General features: G+C 45.0%; 1 protein-coding gene across 5 annotated transcripts in view; it reads left to right on the top strand.

Annotated features, from left to right (window-relative positions):
• Window positions 1-16,845, top strand: part of LOC137634783 (GTP-binding protein 10 homolog) — an 82,838-nt gene that overhangs the window by 28,424 nt on the left and 37,569 nt on the right. For 4 of the 5 annotated variants that reach the window (XM_068367317.1, XM_068367318.1, XM_068367315.1 and 1 more), the window contains exons 2-3: window positions 1,764-1,911; window positions 3,277-3,444. In XM_068367317.1, the coding sequence (XP_068223418.1) occupies window positions 1,782-1,911; window positions 3,277-3,444 (298 nt within the window). In that variant the 5' untranslated portion in view covers window positions 1,764-1,781. The remainder of the gene's footprint in view (window positions 1-1,763; window positions 1,912-3,276; window positions 3,445-16,845) is intronic. The other variant, XM_068367316.1, reaches the window with a different exon arrangement.

The raw sequence follows: 16,845 nt of genomic DNA, 5'->3' as shown, positions 1-16,845 counted from the left end.
TATCAAGGGTTACAGAAGCATGTTGGCATCAGTCTTCCGTCACAGAAGCTTAGATCTTTCCAACAACAAAGATCTACAGGACCTCCTTAAGTCTTTTGAGACCACGAAGGAGCGTCGTTTGGCTACACCTGGTTGGAATTTAGACGTGGTACTAAGATTCCTCATGTCAGAAAGGTTCGAGCCGCTACAATCAGCCTCCTTTAAAGATCTCACTTTAAAGACTATTTTCCTGGTTTGCTTAGCCACAGCTAAAAGAGTCAGTGAGATTCACGCCTTCAGCAGGAACATCGGATTTTCATCTGAAACGGCTACATGTTCTTTACAACTTGGTTTTCTAGCCAAAAACGAGCTACCTTCTCGTCCTTGGCCGAAATCGTTCGATATTCCAAGCCTATCAAATACGGTTGGAAATGAACTAGAAAGAGTCTTATGCCCTGTTAGAGCTCTTAAGTTCTATTTAAGACGAACTAAACCTTTGCGAGGACAGTCAGAAGCTTTATGGTGTTCTGTTAAGAAACCATCTTTGCCTATGTCAAAGAATGCTTTATCCTATTTTATCAGACTGTTAATACGAGAAGCTCATTCCCATCTGAGTGAGGAAGACCAAGCTTTGCTGAAGGTAAGGACACATGAAGTTAGAGCTGTTGCAACTTCAGTGGCCTTTAAACAAAATAGATCTCTGCGAAGTATAATGAACGCAACCTTTTGGAGAAGCAAGTCAGTGTTCGCGTCTTTTTATCTTAAAGATGTCCAGTCTCTTTACGAGAACTGCTACACCCTGGGACCATTCGTAGCAGCGAGTGCAGTAGTGGGTGAGGGCTCAACCACTACATTCCCCTAATTCCATAACCTTTTTAATCTTTCTCTTGAAATGTTTTTATTGTTGTTTTTGGGTTGTCCGGAAGGCTAAGAAGCCTTTCGCATCCTGGTTGATTTGGCGGGTGGTCAAATTCTTTTCTTGAGAAGCGCCCAGATTAGAGGTTTTGATGAGGTCCTGTAGTATGGGTTGCAACCCTTGATACTTCAGCTCCTAGGGGTCGCTCAGCATCCTAAGAGGATCGCGAGGCTCCGTAAGGAAGACGTACTTAAAAAGGCAGAGTAATTGTTCAAGTCGACTTCCTTACCAGGTACTTATTTATTTTATGTTTGTTATTTTGATAACTGCTAAAATGAAATAAAAAATCCTTAGCTCATAATAATGTAAACATTTATTGCTGGTCTCTACCCACCCCCCTGGGTGTGAATCAGCTTATATAATCACCGGCTAAGTTAAATATTGAAAAATGTTATTTTGATAATAAAATAAATTTTTGAATATACTTACCCGGTGATTATATATTAAAGGACCCTCCCTTCCTCCCCAATAGAGACGCAGTGGACCGAGGAGAAAATTGAGTTCTTTGTTTACAATGAGTACTGAGTACCTGCACGACAGATGGCGCTGTTGAAGTACACCCCCTACCTGCATAGCGATCACTGGCGGATTTTGAGCGTAGAGTTTTTCTGTCGAGCAGCAGAGCTGCAGCTTATATAATCACCGGGTAAGTATATTCAAAAATTTATTTTATTATCAAAATAACATATCAATCATTCAGTTACCTTCATAAAGTTTTGAAATATAAAGAAATATGTTTTATGTTTATGGAGAATGAAAATTGCTTAAAATTTCTCCAGCTTAAATGTTTGGCAAGTTTTTTACTAAAAATTAATTATGAAACTTCATTTACACCCTTGAATGTAATATTAGTGTTTTTCTCTTGTAGGATTTTGATACTGCCAAAATGAAGAAACTTGGAAGATTTATGGATTCCTTACGCCTCACTGTTAGAGGAGGAAGTGGTGGCATGGGTTACCCAAAATTCGGTGGTGTAGGTGGAAAAGGAGGAGATGTCTATGTGGAAGCAGTTGAAGGTATGAACCATTACTGTAAATTAATCTTTTACTCCCTATGTGATATAAAATGTAGGAAAAGTTTTGAGACTCGAGTGTTTCAGCCTACACGTTAGTTTATTTATAACTAATAGATGAGGTGTAATGAAACTGCCAACTCTCTTGACTGACTTCCCTGAATTTTTTTGGGTGCCAGCAATTCAGCAGGTGTCTACTTCTGTTGAGGGCTCAGAATTGGCATTGATTGTTAGCTTATTATTATAACACTTACTTTGTTCCAGCACTATATACCAACCCTTTTACTCTTACCTAGGAGATATATATTGGCAACAGCTGAAACTAGCCATAAGACTAGACTTTAAGTGAGGTATAACTACCCACCACTAGTTAACGTGGGTAGACTGGCTACCCCACTGATACCCACACTGATAACATTATATTACTTTTTATTTTGGCTTGAGAGTGAATAGACGTTCCGTCTCTCTTTCCCTTTAACCCTTAATAAACTGGCTTTTGACTTTAACTTTTTCAGGGAGTGGTCATCTTACTAGTAAGGTTTGGTGACAATGGAGTAAGAATCTTAATCCATTGTCTTTTTTCCTTGATGGTGTTTCTACTCGTTTGGCAGCAGAAAGTCATGAAGACCCCTCAGAAGAACTGGACCTTGAGAGGTCTCAAGGCTTCAGGTCAGCTGAAAGGCATTCTCAGTTCGGTTTTGGCCTCTTTGTTACCGGAGACGCAGAACCTCCCTTCTAGGTCTCAGGCCCATGTAAGGGGCCCAGTTAACAAACCTGACCCAGTTGTGTTTCTATGAGTGTGAGTGTGAGTTTGGGTCTGGAGAAGTCGCAAGACAACATATCAGACCATTCATATGGAGTGCTGCCAATGGGTGCTAGCCCCAAGACATTGCCTTCAGACCAGAAGGAGTTGAACCATTCTTTTACACAGGTCTTGGGCGGTATCAGGAAGATTAACAAGCTCTTCCAATAATTACAATCTAGGTAATATAGGATTTTTATGACTTGTAAAGTGATTTAGATAAATTTGTCATATATATACTGTATATGATATTTTTATGACAATGTCATAAACCTCTAGTCCAAAATAGAAGCAATTGTCTATTAGTAGGCCGGGAGTTATGAAGGACTTATGTTACGAGAGGTCTCCTTATGTTGAGTATAGTTTTTTTTTTTTATTTCACATATAAATTACCTGGGAAATCCTCAATTCATGTCTATGAGGCTTTGAAGGAAGGTCTAATTGTGTCATAAGTATAACTAGTTTTTATTAAAAAAGGTATGATACATTTTGAATTTTATATTTGTAAGCTTGCATAATTTATGGTTGGTGAACTAATTTATGAAATTATTGTTATATTTTAACTAGCAGGTCAAACACTGAATAAAACTTTAAGAGCAGAGCCAGAGAAGCGATGGTATGGTAGTGTTGGGGGCAGTAGTCGAAAGGTACGAATTCTTGGAGAAACTGGCGAAGATAAGATAATCCCTGTACCATTGGGCACTACAATCAAGGTAGACAAAATCAGAACTCTAGGTATGTTTGCATTGTTTATTGGGAATTGAAATTTGTATAAATGATGAATGCTATACTGTGCAATGAAGAAAGTTATTTGTTCCGACTCAGAATACAAACCATTACGTTCTCTTTAGTAGGGTATCAATTTCGCGAAACTGAAAACTACCCGATAGCTTTTTCAACTACTGTACTGAGCTCCCTCCTTTCGCTAGTATGCGGTAGGGGGGTGACCACTCCCCCGCTCCCCACACACTGCCGACCAGTCATCACTTTTCAATTTAGCTCAGTAGAGTGTAGGCGTGCTGTTTCTCTCCTGCAAAATAGTAGGGAAAAATACTTCCTATATTTCAGAACTGGCTGGTTTGAATTTATGATTTTCTTTGCTTTGACTGTACTGTACAGTACAGTAATTTTTCTTTTCAGGAGTGCTTGGCCGTGAAGGTTCAATATAAGAACCTGTCCTGGGAAGGAAGGTCGCCGCTGCGGCACTTTCATTTTCGCCGAAGAGACGGACCTTCACGGTCTCTGCCCTTCGTGCAGGGGTCACATCTGCACGGAGAAGTCTCTTGTGTAATGATTGTAGGGAGTGGTCGCCCTCCCAATGGGCGCGATTTGGTAAACACAGGAAGAAGAGATTGAAGAAGAATTCTCCCCCTTGGAGTTTGCTGCGAAAGGAAAGAAACCGAGACCTCCTACTCCTGTGAATCAATCCCCCCATTCTGACTCTTCCCGTTCAGCTTCCCCTGGAGCCCCTGCGAGTAAGAGCGGCAACCCTGCGGTTCGGTGGTCTCCATTGCTCCCCATAGCGAAGCAGTGCCGACCTCCTCCGCTGGGAAACCCGTTGATGATGACTCGTTGCAATGTATATGGTCATCCCAGGGGCTTACAGGCCCCCCATCCAAGGAACGTCTTTAGGAGGTCCTCCGCTTGGGCATGCGTGCGTGCTCAGGCACAGGGTCCTCGTCTCCGGCCCATCCCTCCATCCGCTCTCCTTTGGAGGATGGACAGAGGCAGCTGAACCTGGACTTGATCCTCTGGAAGGGCTTTCCCCTGCAGAGGAAAAGGGAAAGGATTTACCTGGAGGCTTGGCTCCAGGTGAGGGGGAATCGATCCTTCCGAGGAAAGACGAACCCACAAACATCGTCGCCGATCTTCAGTCTCGCCCTTGCGGTGATGCTCCCCCGGGAGCAAAGGGGGCTGACCATCCTTCCCGCTTGCGGGAGAGGCGAGTCTTCCCCGAGTGGTTCCCCCAGGGGGTTTCTACCAACGCCCTATGGACTCATCCATACCGGATCGAGTCCATCCGACGGTGGCCCTTCGGTGCCCGATAACGATCACAGGACTCATCACATCATCTTGCCTCCTTGCCAGCGCACCTGCAGGGTGGAGCGAGCGCTATACCATCCTCGCATGCTTAAGTGCGTAGCGCTAACCCCAACCTCACTAAAGGTGGAGAGTAAGGTTGTGCACATGATTTCTCCTCCTCGATACTCACCCTCAGGGCGAAACGCGCACACACACTCCAAGCAGCAAGACTCCTCGTCAGCACAAATTGAGCTCAGCGAACCGAGCCCTTCAAGGGCGAGCGCTATGCACTTGACCACTGCTTGGAACCTTTCAGCGCTCGCTTCGTCACCAGAACACGCTACGCCCGCTTCACACCCAGTGAGCGCAGCGCTCACCCAGAGCAACAAGCGCTACAGCTTCAGAGAGTGCTTCGCACTCACTAGAACATGCACACGCTTCCTGAAAGCGCGCCATCTACCTAACGCGCTCCAGCGCATCCTCGGACTGCTACACCTGGGAATAGCAGGGATGTTCAGCTCCCGCGCGCGCCTCCTAGAGAGCACGCTCCCAGTCAATCGCGCTCTGGCAAGAGCACACGCCTGCCTGAGGGCAAGCGCGCACCAGATAGCGAGCTCTCTTCATGTAAGAGGGAGTGGCAAAAAGACTTAGCGCATTCCATCCTGCGCGATCGCGCTACTGAACCACCAAAGGCCCATCCACTGCGCACATGGCAAGTAGGTGAGATGCACCAACAACACTGCGGCGCAGATCACCCAGAGGTGTCCAGGTTTACAGTCACACCGAGAACTTCAAAGCGACAGTCCCCACAGGAATATGATAGGCCCGACAAGCTCTCTAGACCAGTTCCCTTCGAGGCTTCATCACCAGGTCCTAGACATCAAGGTAACTCTGCGGAGTTTTCCTTTATCAAGGAAACCCCGTGGTTTCAGGACCTAGTGAAGGCTATTAAGGTGGCAGTAATGCTTCCAGCATAACCCCCTTGCTCAATGGTCAGAACCCCTGCGATTCCTTTGGACTCCAAGGGCGAAGATTCACCCCCTTCAGATCTTCGACTCTATTCCCTTCTGAGGCAGACCCGATCTCCTCCCACGGTACACTCCTCCAGATATGAGGATTACCTGAGGAGTAAGGGTCCGACCATGCAGGACCCCACGTGGGAGAGGTTGGGCATGTTTCCTATCAAGCCCAAGGGCAAGAGGAGGGAAGGGAGGAATAGAACTCCTCCTACGGGAGATACTTTGCACCCTAGGCTGAGCAGCGGTTCGAGATCTCCAAGAGAGATCTCATACATGAAGCCTTACCGCTTGTTGCCTAAAGAGCCTGCGGGATCATCCACCAAGGAGGCTCCAACTCCAACCAGCGTGACTGAGGGAGCAGGACCCGAGGTCACAAGTGCTTTGGAAAAACCCTCTCTCCTGGATTCCATTGCTCCAGAACCCAAAGAAAGGAAGGACTCTAAGACCATTCCAAAGAACTGTTGGTCTATGGGTAACAGTCAGTCTCAAAGGAATGAGTCTAAGGGTCCAACCACTGCGGGGAGTGTATCCCACAGTGGTCTGCCTCCCAGATCTTCAAAGACCCCAGTTGATGAACTCCACCCTCCTCGAGCTGCTATGGGTGCAAGCTCGGGTGAGGAAGTACCCTTAGACAACGGATCTGACCACTCAGATGGGGCCTTACAGTCAGCCTCCAGCCCAAAGATGTCTGCACTGGAGCATAAGGATTCTGATAAGAGTTTTTCTTGCGGTCCTTTCGTGCATTTGCCGCGTGAACAACCTCGGGGAACCAGACCAGGTTTCGCGCGAGGGCCAAGACATGGTTCTGGATCTGTTCTCCGATGTCCCTAAGCCCACCAAAACCAGAGTATCCCTACCCTGGTCTAGGGTGGTGGAGGCGGCGAAGAAGCGAGCATATGCCCAGGTAGCTGGCGCTACACACTTACTCAGAGCGGCTGATTCCTCCAAGCTACAGTACTTCCTCTTCCGTACATCAGGCACGGGAAGTACTATGAGGTGACTGATGATGATCCCTTACCTCTACCACTCGATCCACAGATTGTCTCACTCACGACCTTTCAGTTGAGCTCTCTGCAGCTAACGCCGCCAACATGGAGCGGATTGCAAATTGTGCTTTCCAATATGCCCCATGGTTGGATTATTGGTTGTGGACAGTTGCCTACCTCGTCAAGAATGATGGCTTCTCGTCAACGAGAAAAAAGGAAGCCCTCTTCTCCTTCCTTCTCTCAGGGGCCAGGACCCTTGAATTTTTGACGAAGAATGTCGCCAACCAATGGGCCAATTGGATCTTGAGGCACCGAGATGCGGTGGCCTCCAGATTCCAGAAGCAGCTGCCGAATAGGGAGACTAGGAGACACTGCAACGCTATGCTGCGATGGATGTCCCTTCACTGTTTGCGAGAGCTGATATCGAAGCTGTGGCCAAGCGCTGGAGGAAGGTGAGCCTAGACTCTCTCCATCAGCACGCAGTAGTTCCCCGTAAGCCCCCTTGGCAGCAGCAACAACCACAGAGAACTACTACCGCCAAGAACGACCAGAAAAAGACTGCTCCTAAGAAAAAGTCGATGCAACCTCAGGAGCCTAAGGATACCTTTCGTCCAAAAGGATTTAAAGGCTTCAGAGACAACAGCAAGAAATCCCAGCGGTATTCCCGCTAGGGAGGGCAATCCCCCGACCTCTCCACCGGTGGGGGGGATGCCTGAGCAGCAGATGGCGAAGGTGGATGGAACTGGGAGCGGACCCTTAGTCCATTTCCATTCTCAGAAGGGGATGTATCGTGCCTTTCAACAACTATCCCCCTCTCCTGGGTCATCCACCATTGACACCAGAGTCCTACGTGTTGGGGTCTGCGAAGGACAAGGCTCTCCAGGCCTAAATCCGGACCATGTTGGAGAAGGATGCTCTCCAAGAGATTAAGGACGTGTCCCCAGGCTTCTACAGTCTCATTTTTCTTGTGAAAAAGGCATTTGGAGGCTGGAGACCAGTCATCGACCTCTCTGCACTGAACGGGGTTGTCGAACAAACTCCGTTCAAGATGGAGACCGCTCAAACGGTCAGACAGGCAATCAGACCACGGGATTTTATGATCTCAGTGGATCTGAAGGATGTGTACTTCCAGATCCCAGTCCACTCAGCGTTAAGGAAGTACCTCCGCGTTATGTCAGCAAATCAGGTTTACAAATTCAAAGTGCTGAGCTTCGGTCTGTCGACAGCACCCCAAGTGTTCACAAGGCTCTTCACCTTAGTGTCCACATGGGCTCACAGCCAAGGGAGATGCCTTCTTAGGTACCTTGACGATTGGCTGATTCTGGCAGACTTGAGAGAAGCCCTTCTTCTCCACCGAGACAAACTTCTCCAACTTTGTCAGGATCTGTGGATCCTGATAAACTACGAGAAGTCACATCTAGAGTCAGTACAAGAAATGTTATACCTAGGGATGAATATCAAGACCAGACTAGGCAAGATCTTCCTGTCCAAGGAAAGAGTAAGAAGGTTGAGGAACGTTACTCAACCATTCTTCTCAGAGACCATGCTGCCAACTCGTCGATGGCAGCAATTGCTATGGCACCTAACCTCTCTCGAGAAGTTAGTCCCACAAGGCAGATTTTGTCTAAGGTCTCTACAGTGGCGCCTAAAGTCCCACTGGGCACAACAGGAGGACTTACTGGCCACACTACTGCTGGTAAGTCCAGAGCAGCAGAAAGACCTGGAGTGGTGGGTGTCCGACACCAACCTCTTCCAGGGGGTCGATCTCCTCTCTCCTCCCCTGTATTTGGTGCTCTTCACACCTTCTTATTCAAGAAGGTGTAGTTGTGAAGCTTGCTGATGACCTCTACTGTGGTGGGAACACACTGGAGGACCTGTTATCCAGCTGGGAATGTTGTTTAATGGCCCTGCAAACCAACAATTAATTGTGATAATTTTGAACCAGACATCTAAACTTTGAAGGGGGCTACATTAGCTGAGCTGGGGCCTGTGTGTGTGCAGCGAGGTTCTTTTGAGGGTCATTAATACTGTAGTGATAATATCATGGTCAAATGGTGGTTCTATTTCTGGGATAACTGGTTGCTCAACTTTAAAAGTCATAGGATGATTCTTAACTTTTCCTCGGACGTCTTTCCTTTCCGTAACCGCATTCATATTGTGGCGGAAATAGGAGGTGGAGAAAGAACAGTAGGAGTCCAGCTCACTCCTGCTATAAGAGTGTTCACCTCTAGCAGCTGAGTGCAAGGCAAAAGTATTTAATTCCTTTTCTGAGCTCCATCTACAAGAGGAGAAGAATTTTTCTGTGGTCTGGGATCTGGAATGTCTACGATGCGGCCCTCACATATGATGTTTAACAAAAGTGACATCATCTGCATCAGAAGGGGGGTGTAACTCGCAGGAAAGGGTGAAAAGATTGAGGTACTCTTTCCACTCCCAGCACCTGAAAAGAATATTCGTCTGAAAGATAATGTTGTCACTGTTCCGAAGAATGTGTAATGTTGGAAGCATTACGATCATTAGACCAGGAACTAGCTCGTGGTTGTTCAGGTAAAGCAATGAGTTTGTTACTTGCATAACTTGTGGCCTTAGGATCGTGAGGACTAACCTTTTGTTTATAAAGTTCCGGGGGAACTTTCAAATAAAGAGGTGATCTAGTACGTCCCTTAGAGTGTGGCATTCATAAACGGTTTAGAAGTGGTAGCAAACTCATGGATTGTATTAACATGGTTGCTTTGCCAAGGAATATCCACACGCTTCATAATGACGGCGCATGGAGTAACGGCATCACGAATAGGCATGACAACTTATGTGGACTTGTTGGCTTGACCAATCTGCAAATAAATTTCATCATGCATTGGAATGATAGCGTGTGGTGTGACATCATGATGTGTAGGGACAGCGGTGCATACAGACTTGTTATGCTAAAATTTTGACGTGGCTGAACAGTGAATAAACAATACTCGGGGAATTAATGAGGCTTTTGTCACTCGACTTCTTAGCACTAGTAGGCTTAGAAGGAGAATAAGACAATTGTTTAGAGCAGCTTGGCATTGCTAAGTCTTAGGATGTGGACACAGCTGAAGCGGTCCGATCACCCTCGTAATAAAGGGATAGAGAGTCCTGGAATGAGTTGAGAGAACTCTTTAGTGGAGATCAATGCCAAGAACCCCTGGGTGCCCAATTCAGGCCTGGCTCATTGGAATGAGCTGGAGACTGGAAATAAGGATCTTGCAGCAAGGCTACCTCTGTATGAGGGGAAATGGCAGGCTAAGTTGTAAAGTTCCACAAACAGGAATGTGAAGAGACTTTAAATGCTTGGATTGGAGATACTTCCAAGAGCGGAAAGATCTTCTCTGAATAATCAGCCATATAAGGTTCACCACTCAAAACACTCCTGTAAAGTGAGGGAGATCTATTCATTATAGGATAATCAGGAACTGAGGGTACCGAGATTGAATCTGGCTCAGGGAGTACAGTGCCGTAGCCAAAGTATCCTCTGCAAGTATTGGCCCAAAATCATACTGGACATAATTGACACTTGGTGATGACACATCAACAAAACTAGAGGGACACTCAGTAAAGCACAGACTTCCACTGCGGCAGCTTATTTCTTGACCTTTTGCATGACCTTGACCTTTGACCTTAACATGTATTAATTGGCGTGGATTTTCATACTCTTAAATATGAAACAAGTTTGAAGTCTCTGTGACAACAATGTCAAAACTTGTGGCTGATCACGTGAATTGGAAATTTTGCTTGACCGTGGCCTTGACCTTCCAAAATTTATTCATTTCAAGCTTTTTACATAATAGTTAATCCCTGCAAGTTTCATTACTCTACGATTGAAATTGTGGCAAGGAAGCTGTTCATAAAACACACACACACAAATAGGGGCGAAAACATAACCTACTTCCAACTTCATTGGCGGAGGTAATTATGGCCGTCACCATCCGTGACGGTAGCCTCAGCGGGTTCCTGACACAAAGGATCAGGTTAGGGGATAACTTTTGCCACAAAAATGAACTTTCTTTTACCATTGCTGGAAGAAGATGAAGAAGGAGAGCGATCTCGCTTAGTTTGCTTCTTGCGAAGAGAACGATATCCATCTCACTTGGAGGATGGCCACTCCCTAAAGTACACACATGGTGATTCCATTGAATATCTCTTGCCACGGCATGAGAGGTAAATAGGATGCGGATCAACATTTACCCTACTCATGAATATACCACAGGGATGTCCATCATGGCCGGGGCATGAACGCGTGATATTAGGCTTACTAGCCATAATTACATACACTCGTAACAGATAATAATAGTGATGCAAGTGACAGTGAATAATAAAGGAAACACACAAGGTACAGGCAATAAGCACAATAAGGGTATGTGGATATCTAGATCGTAGAGACAGAAGGGATACAGCCTCTTAAGGTGATAACCAGAAGTGTGTCGTGACATCCCCCCCCCTTGCACCGTCATGCACTGGAATTGCCTAGCAACCTTATTATGATGTAATTGAACACTTTTTCTTTTGATTGTCTGGTTGTAGAATACAAGACTAGGAGTAACCCATTTAAATGACTCAGAAGTTTGTATCTGCATCTGAATAAATCACAGTTTTAAATATGTAACTTCCCTGGTAGTTATATATATATAGCGGGATTTAAGCTATATATATGTAACTACCAGGTAAGTATATTTAAAAATTTATTTTATAATAAAAGTACCATTTTTGAATATGTAACTTCCCTGGTAGTTTCATATATATAGCTTAAATCCCGCGTTTCGACGCGGCACGACAGAAATTCAAATTCGTGGGGATCGCCGACATGACAGTAGGTGGTCATACATAAGTGCCATCACTCGTAGGTTATCAGAACCATTCCCAACATCTTCAGAAATTCTCTGTCGTTGATCGAGTCAACACCTTGGGAATTAGCTTCGTGGATATATTACTTTATTCTACAATTTGGTGAAGTACCTTTTGTGTGATTATTGTTAATAGCTTTCACTGCCTTTCAACTATCGAAGATATTGTATAATAGTTTTTTGCTGGTCCAACTTGGACAGTTTAATTGAACTTGATTTTCAAGCAAATATGTCCAGACCCATTAATGGCTCTTCTGTTGTTAAACTTTGGGTGTCGGGCTAGACCAGCTTTCAAGCTGCTCTTAATTCCCGCACTGTAATTAGCAGGGAGCATGTATGTATTTTTTTTTGTTCCTTGTTCGTACATTGAGGGATCAAAGATTTTTTCCCCCTACTTTATTACCGAACAACTCTTAAAGTTATAATGGAAGGAAGACATTTTCTACATTAAACATTGTGATGTCACTATTTTGTAACGTAACTCTTAGCAGAGCGGAATGTGATTACCTTGAAGGAATTCAGTCCACCATCGTGATGACGTCACAACCCTGTGACGTAATCTGCTTAGTATGACTTGCATTATGTGAATTATTTTCTTTTCTTGCAAGAAATTTTTAGAATATTAGCTTACTAAGCATAAGTATGTTTTTAATGTAGGGAAATATATTATTTTCTAGTACAGTATATATTTGTCCTATTAGTATATTTCCCTTAGCCAATTTTCGATTAGAGTTTTATTTCTCGAGCGTACAGTTATTTTTCGCTCGCAGTATGACTAAGGGTGATGTCAGATATTAAACGATCATTTTTGTTTCATAATACTTGTATCCTTATATAATATTTCGCTTTTGAGAATACTAATATTATTCATATATCCTATTGTATTTTCATTCTGGCCCTTGGCTAAAGAGGTTAATCTCTCGCAATGGGCAGGTCTATTATGATCTAATGTGAAATAGTTTAAAGTGCTGGTGTTCAATGGCACATATAAGGACGCAATGCAGTCAATCTACGATACGTAATACTCTTGACAATCGTTTTTTATTTTCACAATCACTGGTATCGTTATTTTATATTTTGATTTTGAGAATACTAATATTAATCATATATTCTATTGTATTTTCTTTCTAGCCCTTGACGAAAGAGTATAATCTCTCGTAACGGGAATGTCTATTAAGATCTAATGTGAAATAATTAAAAGTGCTAGTATTCAGTGTCAGTGCAATGAAGTGTGCGTCCGTTCTTGTCCGTCATAATCCCAGCCGGGGACCTCTTCCATGCTCCCCAATCCCTGGGAGAAGGAATGTCGAAAGGCTAAAGTATATGGCAGACCTTGATTAGCGAACAGGAAAGGCTAGGTTAAAATGTCTGTGTCTTCGTCGGACGACGCAGAACCGCGACGTGGTTGGCACCAACCACTGTGTTCAAGAACCTAGCCTAATTCACTCAAGAGACTTATGTCTCCTAATAAACCATCCTGCAGTGCAGACGAAGTCGACGTGTCAGCACGACACAGATCGGGATCAAGGCACGCTGGAAGTATCGACAGTTGACGATACCTCGCAGCGATCAGTACATCGTTCAGTTAGCGCACATGGCGCTCATCATGTATCTGATTTGTCTGAATTAAAGAGGTCGATTTCGTCTCTGTTGGACGCTTACGATTCTCGGGCAGAAAAAAATCGTGTCTAAAAGAATCTAAGGACAGCAAAAGACCAAGAAAACGGTCTTCCGATATTATCGGACAGCGTATTTCTCCGATTCTCAGCATCGCTCTCTCGCAGCGATCATCTCGGGTTGCGGCAAGCGACAAGGTAGACGCACAGCTCACGGCATTCTGGACAGTCACGGCAAAGTGGACACATGCCAGAAGCTAACGGCAAAGTTGACACACGGCAACCTGGACGCATACGGCAGTCTGGACATGTACTGGTCGCATGCAGTCAGGTTTTGTCCCCACGTCACTATAGACAAGTAATTGTCTCGCCTTCGCGATCTGCGGAACAGTCGACTATCACTCATGCCAGACGCGTGTGACACGCTGTTAGCTCACGGCAATCTGGACGCATGCAGAAGTCTGTAAATTCACGGCAAAGTGGACGCATGCGGCAGTCTGGACATATGCTGGACGCATGCAATCAGGTTTTGTCACACGTTACTATAAGCAAACAGTTGTCTTTTCTTTGCGATTGACTGGACGCGATACTAACACTTCCTCACGGCTCGCGGCAAACTCACCGCATTCGGGACTCATGCATTAGACTGATACCTCTCATGGAAGCATACAACAGTCTCAATCTGGACCTAGGTGGACTCATATGGTCGGGACTTGTCCTCGCAACAGATAGACAAGTTTTTTATCTCTCCTTCGCGATTTTCTGAACGCGCAACTAACACTCCCTCGCGTCACGCTGTTGACATACAACATGCGGGACGCACGCGATCAAGATTTTCCCTTGCATGGGTTTACAGATGTTGATGCTACCTTACAGCATGGTGATCTTATGCTGGAAGCACTGGTACCTGTCTCTCCCTCGAGGCTTACAGTACATAAACGTGATGCTTCTTCGCAACTGGACGATATCCTTCACGAGATTTCTTCAGGACAAGATGAATTATTTTTGGAAGATAATAACCGACAGGATGACGCAGTTTTGTCTCCTACTCATTCGAATCAGGGAATCGATGTTCCATTAGCCGAATTAGAAGACGAATCTCAGGATTCATTACAGTCAGCTGATTTAAAAAAAAAAAAAAAACTTCTGACAGTGTTAAGGTCTCTGTACCCAGAAGATTTTTTTTCTCAACCTATTCTTCAGAGCCCGCCCTCTCAGTTTTTGAAGGGCAGACCCCGAAAACATTCTCCTTCAAGAATATGGTCCTGGCTAAATCGGTTAAGAGAGTTTTCTCAACTCTCAACCAATGGACGTCCAAGAGAAAGGATCTAGGGAAGGCCTCCTTTTTTCTTTTCTTCACTTGGGTCAACCATGAGCAAGTCGAAGTAAACTTCGACTTGCTCATGGTTGACCCAAGTGAAGAAAAGAAAAAAGGAGGCCTTCCCTAGATCCTTTCTCTTGGACGTCCATTGAAATGGATCATCGGCCGAAGTAAACTTTTAGACAATAGAAGTCTTCAGCCTTACGGACTGGACTCTCGCAGAAGCCACAGACCCTAAGAACGAGGCTCAGATGCATCTGATTGCCTGTCTGGATAAGGCCTGGAGGGATGGCCCCATCAAACTTCCCGCCCTTTTTCATGGCAGGAGTTCTTAAAAAGAGGACTATGTGTTGTTCCTTCTTATCTTCAGGTTTGTCCCTTGTTCGGAGAGTAATGGGCTGCGCAAGATTTTTTCTCTAGGACTACTAAATAAATCCTCCCTGCTAGCTTTTTAGAAGGGTACAAAAGGAGGCTCTTCCTACTCGTCAGCTCTTTCGTGGGAGAGCCCCTTCAAGGGGAACTCAGAGGATTGCGACTGGAGGTCAAACTCGCTGATTCTCAAGACAACAAACCGAATCAAAAAGTGAGGAGTGTTATGCCATCCATGTCGTCGATACCCTTAGAGTTGACAACAGTCCACTCAGGAAACAAGGCAGCATCTCTTTAACCCTTTTACCCCCAAAGGACGTACTGGTACGTTTCACAAATGCCATCCCTTTACCCCCATGGACGTACCGGTACGTCCTTGCAAAAAAATGCTATAATAATGATATTTTTCAAATTTTTGATAATTTTTTGAGAAAATTCAGGCATTTTCCAAGAGAATGAGACCAACCAGACCTCTCTATGACAAAAATTAAGCCTGTTAGAGCAATTTAAAAAAAGTATACTGCAAAATGTGATGGGATAAAAATAACCCCTTGGGGGTTAATGGTTGGAAATTTCCAAATAGCCCGGGGGTAAAAGGGTTAAGAACAAGTGAGCCTTATGCTGTTGAATTCAGTCATAGAAATATAGAGGACACCTCCTCGGAGGGGTTTTTACAACATACTTTTCCTAGTTCCGAAAAGCTGGGGGGGGATGAAAACCTGTTCTGGACGTCAGTCCATTGTACAAGTACGTTTTTTACCCGGGTGATGTCCAACGTGACTCCCTGACTTCACATAAAGGGAGTAAGGTTTTTCTTTGTACCTGGACGACTGACCACTCAGAGCAGAATCACAAGTAAAGTGTCCGGAGGCTCTTCAAAGGATAATGCCCTTAACGCAACAATTAGGGCTGATAGTAACCTGGCCAAACCTTAACTAACACCCTCACAGAATTTCATTTTTCTGGGGATGATAACTGGTTCAGGTCGCGCTCAAGGCACTCTGGAAATGTCGCAAAGACTTTCCTCTGGTGGTCACCCGGCTACGGTTGACAATCTCTCGCAGCAATCAGCACACGGTTTAGTTCGCGCACATGGCGCGCTTCAAGTGTCTGGTCTGTCTGAGCTAGAGAAGTCGATTTCGGCTCTGTTTGACACATACGATTAGCAACAGGGATCTGTGGATAGAGTCTCAGAGGAAATGACACATAAATATCAAAGAGCTAGTGGCCATTCACCAAGCCCTGATTACTCATTTCATAGAAGGAGAGAAAAACGTCAGGACGGATCTAATCAGCAGAAGAAGGCAAGTTCTTACTGCAGAATGGACCCTACATCACAAGTTGTGCACCAACCTTTCGATGTTGTGGGGTCAACACTCGATAGACCTCTTCGCCTCACAAATGACATAGAGGTTGCCGGTATTTTGCTCTCCAGTACCAGACCAGGAAGCAGTCGCACTGGACGCTTTTCTTCTGAACTGGGAAGGTCTAAACGTGTACGCTTTTCCTCCATTCAAGATCCTGGACAGAGTCCTGAAAAGATTCAGGGATTCGCCCAACGTCCGCATGACCATGATAGCTCCTTTTTTTGGCCCATGAGACATTGGGTTGTGGAGATGATGGAGTGGCTGGTAGATACCCCCAGATCATTACCACTGTTAGGGTTGACTAATCTGAGTGGGACATATTTAGAGTGTGGTGCAGGAATAATAGACTTTCCTCTACCAATACCTCTATAGCCAATATAGCAGAGTTTTTCTGTTGTATCTGCGTATAAAAGAGAAGGTAGCTATGCCTTTCATCAAGGGTTACCTCAGCATACTAACCTCCGTCTTTTGTAACCGACACATTGGCGTGTCAGGTAACAAAGATCTCTCAGATCTCATTAGATCGTTTGAGACGACTAAGAGTAAGGACAATTCAACCTCCTTGTGAAAT

This window comes from Palaemon carinicauda, chromosome 45 (assembly GCF_036898095.1).
Source record: "Palaemon carinicauda isolate YSFRI2023 chromosome 45, ASM3689809v2, whole genome shotgun sequence".
Classification (NCBI taxonomy): domain Eukaryota; kingdom Metazoa; phylum Arthropoda; class Malacostraca; order Decapoda; family Palaemonidae; genus Palaemon; species Palaemon carinicauda.
This window is presented reverse-complemented; position numbering and strand designations above follow the sequence as displayed.